The following is a 12,428-nucleotide window of genomic DNA, read 5'->3' as shown; positions in this document are numbered from 1 at the left end:
TTCTATATTTGTCTATATATATAGAATTTAATAATGAGAATACATAACATTGGATTCTCTCCAACCTTAGTCTCTACATGGTATCAGAGCTCTAGGTTTCTTGCCCATTAGGGTTTTGTACCCATTAGGGTTTTGATGCCCATTAGGGTTTTGATGCCCATTAGGGTTTTGATGCCCATTAGGGTTTTGTGCCCATTAGGGTTTTGTCCCTTAGGGTTTTGTTTATTGCTATCCAACACTACGACCACCACCGCCACCGCCGGTCGCCGCTGACCACTGCCGCTGGTCGCCGCCGTTTGCTGCCAACGCTGCTGTTTTCCAATTGCTATTCGTGGGTTTCGTCTCGCCGTTCTTCGCACCTTCGTCGCCGCCAGTTGCCGTGAGCTTCCGTCACCGCCAATCGCCTTCGCCCCTCTGGTTGTCATGGGGTAGCACTTAGGGTTTCTGGTTCTAGAAAACACCCGATCTGGTTCAAGCGGTCCAATTCAACCGGTTTGGTTTCAAGTGGTTTGGTTCATCCAGTTCAAGTTCGGTTCGGTCCGGTTCATCACATTCCAGTTCGGTTTGGTTGATTTATACCGGTTCTGGTCCAGTTTGTTTGTTTCAATTCAATTGATTTGGTTCACTTGGCTCTGTTCAATTGGTTTGGTTCGATTCTCTTTTCTCCTTCAGATTTGGTTTGGTCTGGTTCTGTCGTTTTGTTCAAATAAGTTCGTTTGTTTGTTATGGCTGAGAAGAAATCAATCGTAACTTCTGAGGTGATCCATATCAAAAATCACAGAACACAAGTTGAATGGAGCACGAATAGATTATTTGTCTAACAAGTTGGGCATGATTAACATATATGCACCAACTTGAGGGGGTGTGTTAGAGTATATATTAGTATATTTTACATTCTTGTATTAATATTAATTTGTCTTTTACCTTCTCCTTATAGGATTAGGTCAACCTTCTATATTTGTCTATATATATAGAATTTAATAACGAGAATACATAACATTAGATTCTCTCCAACCTTAGTCTCTACATTCCTCATCTTTCTCCTTCTCATTTTCTTGTTCTATCTGGAAGCCTTCTTGAGAAATTAAAGAATTGTGTCCGTTGACATTTTGCATTTCAACTTCAAAGAACAATGTAGCCAAAGAAAAAGTAGAATCACCATATCTTCCTATCAATTCTTTATCAACCTCATCTTCCTCCTCAAAATAATTTTCAAACTTAAGAAAAAATTCGTCTTCTTGTTCAATTGCCTCAATCTGAGAAAAGTCCCTCAATCTGAGAAAAGTCTACCAAAATTTCTCTTTGGTGATGGGCAGGGAGGTTTCTAGGGTGATTAGCTTGGAAACCATGAAAATCTTGAGGCCTTCTTGGCACTGGAATCGTTTCTTGCAGCATTCTTGGAGCTTGGATCGGTTCTTGCAACAATCTTGGAGCTGGTTGTATATAATCTTGATCATTTTTGTTTGCTTGTTCTCTATTCTGCACTTCTTGATTCATTCTACCGAAATTTTGATGCAAGATCATGTCATCCAATCGTGTCATGTAGAAGTTTCCAAATCTCTACCACATTCCTTTGGACGTTTTCAACCGCCCCTTCAACCATCATTAATCGAGTGGTTGTGGATCGTGGGGATGGGACGACAGCGGTTTCTGCCTCTTTTTCGGCAACGAAGAATCTCCCCCAATCGGAGCATTCTTTTTCCCTTTCCCTGCCATTCTTGAAAAGCCCAAGGATTTTCGGTACTCTGATACCAATTTGATGTAAACCAAATGAGAGAGATTTCATTGATTGAAAAAACCACCTAACAAAGGAAGACAGCAACCCCTTTTATAGAAAAGGGTTACTGCATTTAACAAGAACTAACTAATAAACAGCCAACCAACTAACTAATAACAGCTAACCAACTAACTTCAGCCTTTAACTAATAACTAATAAAACTAATGGGCTGGTAATTACATCAGTTGGTTTTAAGAATGAGTGATTGCCCTTCTCCGACCCTTACTGCCCAACCCGAGAGCGGACAACTAATGTGTTCTACTTATTGAACAGGGTTCTATGGTCGGTCCGCGACAAAGAATCGATTCAATACATGTCTTATGTACCCATAGGTGTTATATTGGATTTGTGGCAGGCATTCGAATCTCCAGACGACTTTCTTCAACCGCCCCTGTTCCAACAGCTAGAGATAATAAAAGTTCAGGTTCTTCCTCTTCCTCAGCCAATTCCCGACCACTTTGCTACCTTAATATCAAGGAAGCCCACCCCAGTATCATCAACGCAAAGCGCCGACTGTAACAACCATGATGCTGTCGAAATACGTGCAGGATCATCATTAAGACCATCATACTTGCCGACCATCTATGATTTTTGAAAAAAAAAACTCATTCTTATCCCGATAAGTACTCTCAAAGGAAAACTATCATGTTTATATTAGTATATTTTATATTATTATATATATACTCTAACAGTTCCTTTTGGAATCTCCAAAGCAACTTTACCAACAAAGCTATATTCCTTTTTCTTAAATTAGCAACTGCAAATCCACCCTTTGTAATTTGGATAGATGCCTCCAATCTAACAAGGTGACTCACATTACCCACCTTATCCCCATCCCATATTCCCGTTAAAGATCACATTTTCTTCTTTCTAAATCCCCTACCACCATTCTCATAATCCAAATTGTCACAAAATACGTGGGAAAACTTCCCAACACTATATGGTCTAATAAAACAACCTCTTTTATATAAACAGAGAATTTTCCAATATCAAAATTTCCTTTACAACCTCTCCTCTACAATTCTACAAAAACCATGTCTCCTAGGATTATCCCTAGAGGCATACCTAAATAGGTCATGGGTAATTCTTCCAGTATACACCCAAAAAGAATAACCATTCTTTTTAATTCAACTAACCTCCTTATTTACTTTTTCTAGAGAAAAAAATGAAAGTAAAAAAGGGCTTACAAAAACAACAGCCCATAAAAGGAGCCAAACAAAAAGTCTAACAAGATGAAAAATGGCTCCAATCAGAATGAACAAAACCTAAAGGATAAGTACAAAAATTCTTTGTTACAGATGCCTAGAGAAACATTAGACCTCGAGTAATTCTCTATTTTCTCTCCATTCAATACTCCATAAAACAGCAAAAAACCTAGTGATTCAAAGAGCACGACTCTAATCCTGAAAAGGAGGACGAAGCCGAACCTCCTCCATGATGAGACCACAATCATTGTTATGAACCAAGCATACTCCAACGATCTCAGAAAACAGGTCGCAAATAAAGGCAGCAAACTGGAATACAATCTCAGAAAACAGGTCACAAATAAAGGCAGCAAACTGGAATCTTCAAAGGATATGAACCAAATCCTCAAACGCTCTCCTCTCCTATACAGAATGCACCACTGCAGCCCCAAACACGGAGGAAAATTGCCTTTGAATCTAGTCCAAAGTGTTAATTCCCCCATGCAAATAATTTGACCTTCGTGGGAACTTGTACCAACCACAATTAGGACAATAAAGGGGTTCTAGAAAGATGACATTTCCTCCATATTTATACCACATAACACTTGTTTCTCTATGTTTACCTTCAAACATTCCCAAAGCTTTAAACATGTTTCCAATTTTATATCTTCACAAAGAAAAAAAAATTGTATTGTCCATGAATTGAAGATGAGAGACATGAACCCTCTCTTTCCAACTTTAAAACTTTCCCAACACTTCTTCCTCCACACCTTTTTAATCAATCTACTTTTTTTTTTAAACAAGAAACAAATTTTTCATTGGTTATATGAAAAGGAAGACAAATGTTTTTCATTGGTTATATGAAGAGGAAGACAAATGTTTGAGAAAAAATTAAATTAAATTAACCTCCAAGGAACCGAAAACCAAAGACTAAGACCACCAACTACAAACTATCAAACAACACCAAAAAGACAAAAGCCAAAAAAATAACAAAAAACTAAAAAAAACAGAGGCCTGCTAAGCTTTCAAATACAAAGTATGCAAAACAAAGAAGACCGCCTGCTGAAAAGAAACCAAAACATCCGCCAAGCCGCAGACTGAGGAGCTAAAAAGAACATAACCAAAAGCAACGAGCAAGAATCTCTGGATGACGAATTAAAAAACTTCACAGAAGCCTCCACCTTCAAGCCAACAGAAAAAATAAACACCAATGGCCGAGACTCTCAAAACCAATACCAACGAAGCTCGAGAACCATTGCACCAAACAAACTCCTCTCCAGAACAAGAACTCTTGATTTTCACAGGAAGCTCTTCGAAAATACCTTACAGCGATGGCCAAGGGAAAGCTAAGCAATTCTAATGAATTTTATTAAAAAAGTATCTGAAAACTAGATCTTAAGATCTAGTGAATCCGAACTGCACCACTACACAAAAACAGACGATCTTCAATGATTTTGTAAGATTGGGACTAAAGTAATTCCAACAGCTTCAAAATAAGGCGGAACCCCTTGATCTTTAGAGCTCAAAATGTCCTCTTTGACAATCAAGCGTCTTCTTTGCCAGTTGTTTTCTTTTCGTTGTTGCAAACAAAAACCTTTAAAGAGGGAGATTGGCCTTCCTTAAAAGAGAGAATTAAGATCCTTTAATCAATCTACTAAGAACATCTCCCACCAATCCAAAGAGAAAAGGAGAAAGCAAATCAGCATGTCTCAATCCTCTTGAAACTTTTTTTTACATCTTGGTCTTCCATTTAGAAAACGGAAAAAAAACATGGTGTTGAATGCAGTGCTCCAAATTACTCATTTATTGCCAAAACTTTTTTCTTTCAAGAATAGGCAGCAAAATTTCTGAATCAAACCTTATCATAATTTTTCCTAAATCAAATTTAAGCAACCCTCTCCTCCATAGTCTCTTCTTCTTATTGTGAAATCTAAAGCAACTTGGATAAAAGAAGGGGACAAAAAAACTTCTTTTTGCTTAATAGGACTCTTCAACACGGAAACTGCAGCATGCTAGAATCTCTTTTGCTTAATAGATCTCTACCATTAACTTTATCGATTTAATGATTACATGACAACACCATAACAATTTCAAGAAGGCACGATGATGTAACTAACTATACAATAAGTTTGTTATGGGCTAGTTGTTTAGTTAGTTTACCTTGTTAGCTTACAAGCCTTTAGTGTAGCCTATTTGTCTATAAATAGAAAGCTCTCTTTGTATCCTCTCAAGCATTAGAATAAAACTTCTCTTCTCTCATTTTGAGACTACACCACACGATAAAGGGGCTAGAAATTTCTAGATAATTCACCCAGTTCTCTAAGCCCTAAACTTACCGTATTAGCCCGTCCTTCTAAAGTTAGCTCACCTAGCATGTTTTAGTTGCCGCAGCGCACCATGTAAACCTTAATTGACCTATTTCACACAAAATTGAATTCCTTTTTTAATGTTCAGGGCTAAATCGACATATACGCTCAATTTCAAGGACCAAACTTTAAATGTAACTTTTTTTATCAACTCCATCATAGTCGTTTTCCTACCAATCCTTTATAATGTTTAATTTGTTTTATCATAGTTCATGCTATTAAATCTTTCAACTTCCTACCTTTTGTTCTTCTCTTCCCTTTATTTTTCTTTCTCATTCCTTCGGGAGTTTGTATCTTGGAACAACTTTTGTTCCTTTTCATCATTTCAATGAAAAGTTCGTATTTTACTTTTTTAATAAAAGAGAGAGAGAGAGAGAGATAGAGAGAGACACCCTAACTTCCTCGAGTAATCCGCTAGCCCTTGCCACCACAATTCCCTGTACCTTTTCACATGACCTACATGCCGCCTTAACTTTCCCCTTCTTTTTATGAAAAACCGAGCTTCATTGGGAGAAATGAAATAAAATACAAGGGCATATAAAAATAACCCAACAAAAGGCCGCCTAAACTTTCCAGTTAATCTGTAATACCAAAGCTCTCTTCACTTCCAAAAGGGAGCAACATTCCCTCTGCCAACTATCCTAAGCATTATCTTCCACTTGTCTAAAATTATCCTATTCACCACCAAAGTCCACCCACAGCTTAAACTAGACTATGAACTTTCTTCCATAATATGAGAGATGAGAGAATATGCCATACACTAAAAGTAAATGTTTGTACATGGGAGCCACAAACTAATTGAGTATAAAATTACAGTAAAGGGCAAGAGACTAAAAAACTCCTGTTTACATCAATAGACATACCATAACACTCTCTCAAGCTAGAGCATATACATGAACAATGTCTCTTGTTATAATAGTTGGCTAAAACTCTTGTAAGGTTGATAACAGAAGCCTAACTCAGTTATTTCACATAAACTGAAGCCTAAGGTTGGTTTTGTTTTCTCATTAAAGAAACCAAGAGTTGGTTAGAACTTGACATTGAAGCCTAACTCAATCAAGAGCTGACTTATTATTTCGCATAAACTGAGCCCTAAGTTATAACTCTCATTCCAACAAATGAATCCATCAACCAAGAATCTCGTTATTCTTTAATATGAAGAATCGTAATCATTAACCAGCTACCCTCGAATAGGAGCGGGGAATTAAGGGCGAATATAAATCTATCAGCCAAAGAGCTCAAAAAATTGCAAGCCATATAACTAAAGCCATCTTGACATGCAACTATTCATAATACCTAATTTTATCATCGAATAAGGATAGTTCTGCTACAAATTTACAACATTTGCAGTTCAGATTACTCACAAGGGAGCTGAGGTAGTAGATTAGTAAGATCATCTAGACTACTATTCTCAAGGACATAGTAGTATTTCCTACATAACAAATCTTGTTCAAGTAAGGTCGTAATCATCTAAATTGCACCATTAGACAATATTAAAATCAAATAATGATGACTACCCAAAAGTAAAGTTTATAAGAGGCAAGTCAATGTGATTACTATTGCAATTTTCCTCAATACAACTATCTTTTGGCTTCAAATATGAAATTACAATAATAGAATGATGGAAGCAAAAGAAAAGACCGAAAAGATGAGTTAATGATTCATAATGAAAGCGTTAAGCAATTAATAATTCTATTCCTATGAAAATTTACCATAGTTGCAAAAAAGTAATAATATTGAGATTGAGACTGGTCGTACAAGCTAAGAATGGGCATGAGAGCACAAATAACTGAGCAAATCCGTGAAACATATCGAGGTGGGGGTGTCATTCCTGCAGTGATCCCATGGCTCCTGACCAATTCAAAATACTCACGTGCTCCAACAAAAATACATGCAGCAACAGCCACAGTGAACACCCATCCTCCAGCCAATACGACAATGCCAACAGTTATTCCAATTCCAAGCCCAAAAACAATGCGTTTCGTCAATTGATTTTTTTTATGTTGTTGTTCTGAGATTGGATCCTCTTGAAATGATAACTTTTGACCTCCCTCAACTTCCTACAAGATAGTCATTTTCAGTTAATTAATTTGATAGTACAAGAAATGGTCACAACATAAACTTGGCCAAGTACAAAACCGGTAGTTTAAGGGGGCTATGTGTATGTGTTTAATACTGTAGCTTAAAAAAGGCCAAATTCATAAACCTTTTTATTCCCCAAGTGTAGTAATTTACAGCTTAGAATGAATTCCCGTTTCAACTGAGCTGCGGCAGAAAAATTATTAGTAATCCTTCAATCTCTCCAAATTGAATAATACTATAACGATTACCCACGAATTGTTACCATTGATTTCTGAACTCTAACTTCAATTAAGTTTCAATTTCCCACATTGAAACAAAAAAACTTGTAATCCAAAACCCCTACCCACCATGTGTGCATCTAATCCACACCAATGTTTTAAAAGGCTTTTGAGGCATACGCCTTGAGGCCCGCCTCGAGGCAAGGCTCTAACTTTTAGCCTCAAGTCTTATGCCTTCTTTGGACTATAAGAGACTTACGCCTCGCATAGAAGAGGCTTACGCCTCTTTGAAAACGCACTGAGGCTTAAAGTATACGCCTCTTGTAATGATTACAAGAATACTATTAATTTTTCCAATTCTTAAAAAATATCAAGGTTTTTTTTGTATGGAATCCTAAGCAGGAGTTGTAACAATTCGATCTATTACTACTTTTACTACCTAGACTTTAAAAATATTGAAGACAATAATTTATATAACAATTTATAGAATAAGTAAGTTCTATTGGTGATAATAATATTGATGTTATGATGTTTTTTTAGAATTTTTTTTGAGTGACAAGTAACAGGTGGATATTTTGATAATTTTATATAACTATTATGTTTGGTAATACTTGACCACACAAATTTAGGATTTGTTTAATTCTTTTAATTAAAATTGAGGCTTACGCCTCATACCGCCTTGAGGCTTACGCCTCGCCTTTTCAAGAGAAAAAGCCTCGAGGCCACCTTTAGCCTTTTAAAACATTGATCCACACCATGTAAGCTACCCCATCCTCCTAGTTAAACTAGCACCCAAGTCTTCAAAATTCACCCAATTGACTCCTCCCCTTCGACCCATTCCAAATTGGCAAAAGAACAAAAAACAAACAAATCAACCTGAGTTCCTTTCTTTCATCCTCTTCCACCAACCACCCCATACCGAGACAGAAAGCAGCAATGTATATAACCAAAATTACTGTCTCTAACGTACCTCTTCAGACTCGTTCCCATCAAGGCGGTCGGGCGCGGCATGTGCCACAGCCACAATGCGGCGTCTCAACGAACCGCTCCCCTTGTTAATTCTTAGTAAGCCCTTGGGACCATGAAAGGCAAGATGCAATGGATTGAGTCTGAGAGAGAATCGAGGTAGAGGCAATGGCTTACAAGACGAAGGACGGGAAGGACAGGCGCAGGGAGAAGACAGAGACACCGGAGTGACCTTGGAAAAATCGAAATCCAGAAATGATGCCTTCGTAGTCATGAGCGGAATCTTACAGCTGAGAAATTCTTGCATGTAGTTCGAAAACTTCTTGGAGAGGAGAAACACAACGCATGCGATTGCGACTCTCCGTTCCCAGTGCTGTTGATTCTGTGAAGGGACGACGGTGGAGGTGCAGGTTTTGGAAGGTGAGGATGAACCAAGCTGAAATGAACAACTAGAAAATACTTGGGAAATATTCCATTTTGACTTGAAAATTTGGGATTTTTGTTTTTTGGGGCTCTTCTGCCCAACTTGGTAAGAAATAAGGGATTCAAATCGAAACAGAGTTTTTTTTTCTTTTTTTATTCTCAAATATGTTTGGTAGAAAAATTATAGTATATTTCTAAACTATTGATAATTCGAGGAATTCATTATGAATCTACTCATTTCTATTACTTCTGTTTGTTAGTCGTTGGACTTGAGGTTAGTCAAGGTACTCTTGCCGTGCTGCTGACCAAGCGGATCGTGAGACAACCCGAGGCAGAAGAAAAAATACGAGATATTTTATTGCTTAGTCTCGCTTTTATGAAAGTTTTAACAATTTATAGAACTAAATATTTAGTTAAATCTAAAATAATATTAATTGATTTATTATCATATTATAAATTTAGTACAATTGTTACCGATATTTTATATTTTACATTTTTTTATTTTAACAAAAATAAAATGAATTTATAACATTATATAATATATTTATCAAAAGTTTTTATCTTTGTTGATGTAATTCTGTATTTGAAAGTTTCAATTCAAAATCTGAAAATACTTAAAATATAAAAATAATGTTTTCAGAATTTTAACTGTATAGATCTCGTAATCGAAAAACAATTTTCAAAAATAAATATGTGAAACATGTATAAATCTAAAAACAAAAAACAAAAATTTAGATTGCATACCCAACGGACCCTAAAATTTATATCATTTTGCTATTGTTAGCAAGAATGTCAAAAGACACCAACTACCCTTCTCTTTTCTTGGAAACTACGAAAATCAATTTTTAATTTCCCTCCTATTTCTCGTCTCTCTCTTCTTCTCTTTCTAAAAAGTTTCTTCATCATAAAATTTGTGATTCTTCCCTCTTTCCTCTATCTCCTTCTTTATCTTTCCAAAAAAAATTTGTTCCTCACAAAATTCGTAGGTGATGAGTGACGGTTTTGCACTTTTGTTGTCGAAGCTTTTTCTTTTCAGTTTTAATTTTATGAGATGAGTTGCACTGCATTGAAAGAGATGACAATGTATTATGTTGTAAGGTATTTGGTGATTCTATGAAGATACAATGAGAGGGATAAGAATATGTTTCCTTTTCTTTTGTACCGACCGGTTTTGCCCTCTCTAGCGATGGGTAGACCCACTCTAAAAATCTGCAAGTTCTCTCTCTAGCGATGGGTAGACCCACTCTCAAAATCTGCAAGTTCCCTCTCTAGCAACAGATCCATACTAGTATGGATGTTGCATCTCTACCTTAATTGGAAAAGAGGTTGTGTGTAAGTGCATACTGCTACAAGTAATATAAGAAAATTGTATTCTGAGTTCATATCTATAGAGACTTTGATTCAAAAAAGATATTGTGAAGAGTTTCAAATTGCAATTAGGTTTATTGGTAAAAATAGTTGATGAAGTCATGGTTTGGATTTAAAACTATCAAGCTACTGATTAAATACAACCTATATGCTTTATGCTTTAGTTTTGAAAGAAACAACACAATTATGAAAAATGTGTCAAACATTTTTCTGATTTTTACTGGAAACTGAATTCTATTCTTATTGCAAATTGCTTTTGGCTACTTTAGAGTCTAGGGCAACCATTAGTCATATGTCTATGCGTGATTATAAGCTAGAAATTACTACCAACTTCTCTTCTTTTATGGGTCAGAGGAGCTATGTTTCGGATCATATTTTATGCTTATGTCTAAATTACATCCCATATCAACTCCCTATTAAACACTTAATCTAACTCGTTCAATATTAGGGCTTTAGTTTAGCAAACTTATTTGCGGCCAATTTAAGAAATCACTTGAGAAAATATGTTGAGGAGTTAACCAGTAGCGTCAGGCACTACCTGTAACTTTTCTCTCGTGTTGTATTTTAATTCATTTTCCTAAGGCATTTCACAGAGAGGTTGAAAAATTAATTTAGTTCATAATTAAAGTGTATAAAGTACTCATAGAAATACAAGAAATTTTTGTCATTGATTTCTTAACAAAAGTAACAATGAGCCCTAGCTTAACATTTTTCTCTTTCGAGCTTGAAGGGAGATAAAACTCGCTAGAAAGTATTTAAAGTAGGGGTGTTCAAAAAAATCGACAACCCAACAAATCCAACCCAAACCGTAAGGGTTGGGTTGGGTTTAAAAAGAAGCGGTTTGGGTTGGGTTGAATTTTTGCTTAACCGAAAAATCGGTTCGGTTTACGGGATTAAAAAATTTTTGATCGATTCAACCCAAACCGAACCGACTATTTCTTAAATTAAAAAAAAGTAATATTAATATATACTTTATAATCTTGGGTTTTTTCTCTTCCCCTTTCTTTTGAGTTCTCATGCCCCCAGTCCCTTTTCTTTCTCTCTTTTCTCTCCCCCCTTATTCTCACGCCGCCCGCCCCTTGTCTTTCTCACCCGGTGCAGCCCCTTCCACAGTTAGCCTTCTTCTCATGCCGACCACTCTTCTCCACCGCTCTCCACCGTAGCTAGCCACTCGTCTCTGCCACTCTCCATCGTTGTTGCATGCAACCACCTCTCTTCGCTATTGTCGAGTCTAGCCATTCATCTCTTCTGCTTCATCTAGCCACTCCTTCCACCACCACATTAGGCCGCAGTTCGTCTCCGCCGCCCCATTAATTTACCACCTTGGTATTTGTTTTAATGGAAAAATGAAGTTTTTCTTCTTTTTGAATACTCTATTATTAGGTATTATCCCTCTGATATTGTTCTCTCATGAACTAGCAAGAACAAATTGATTATTTCTGGAAAAAAAATTTTAAACTTCTCTTTTTCCCTTTCCTTGTCTGTTTTTGTCTCTTTCAGTTTCACTTCTCTATTTTGTTTTTCTCATTTCAGCAACCCGAAAATCTAAGGGTTGAGTTGGGTCAGGTTGGATAATTTGTTCAAATCTCTCGGGTAGCAAAATCAACCAACCCAAAAATTCGGTTGGTCCAAAAAACTCCCTTAACCCAACCCGTGTACACCCCTAGTTTAGAGATGAAATAAATGAAGTACAACAGAGATGAAGTGTAAAAAGAATCAGAATAAGACTTAAATGAATTTAATTTGATAAACTAAGAATTATAAAACCTAGAACTAAAAAGAATGAGGAACGAAGGTAATTCTAAACTGAAAAACGTGATGAACTAAGATGATCCACTGCTGAGAAAGCCCTTGAATTTATAGGAGCTGGTGTGGTTACCAACTTGCCATCAAAACATGAGGAATTTGGAGCGAAAATCATGGAATTTGTTCAACCAAACTCATACTGTCTCCAACAGCGTCGACTTAACTTGGAATGTTGACTTTGGAAATGTTCTTGCTAGCCTCCACTCGAAATGAGTGTTTACTAAAATCCCAAAAAAAA

At 36.5% G+C, this 12,428-nt stretch overlaps 1 protein-coding gene across 5 annotated transcripts in view; it reads right to left on the bottom strand.

Moving 5' to 3' along the window:
• The window catches only part of CDS4 (cytidinediphosphate diacylglycerol synthase 4), a 31,328-nt gene extending 22,224 nt beyond the window's left edge, over positions 1-9,104 (bottom strand). For 4 of the 5 annotated variants that reach the window (XR_002603278.2, XR_015792253.1, XR_015792252.1 and 1 more), the window contains exons 1-2: positions 8,598-9,102; positions 7,086-7,387 (exon numbers count right to left, since the gene is read on the bottom strand). Coding sequence is in view for 2 of the 5 variants with exons in the window: in XM_022301764.2 (XP_022157456.1) it covers positions 7,086-7,387; positions 8,598-8,900 (605 nt within the window). In the remaining 3 variants the exon portion in view is untranslated. Of the gene's footprint in view, positions 1-7,085; positions 7,388-8,597 lie in introns of all 5 variants that reach the window. The other variant, XM_022301766.2, reaches the window with a different exon arrangement.
• Positions 9,105-12,428: the final 3,324 nt, after the last annotated feature.

Source organism: Momordica charantia (genome assembly GCF_013281855.1).
Source record: "Momordica charantia cultivar OHB3-1 chromosome 7 unlocalized genomic scaffold, Mcharantia_2.0 BLBB01000007.1, whole genome shotgun sequence".
NCBI lineage: Eukaryota > Viridiplantae > Streptophyta > Magnoliopsida > Cucurbitales > Cucurbitaceae > Momordica > Momordica charantia.
The sequence above is the reverse complement of the archived record's forward strand: the minus strand, read 5'-3'. Positions and strand labels throughout refer to the sequence as shown.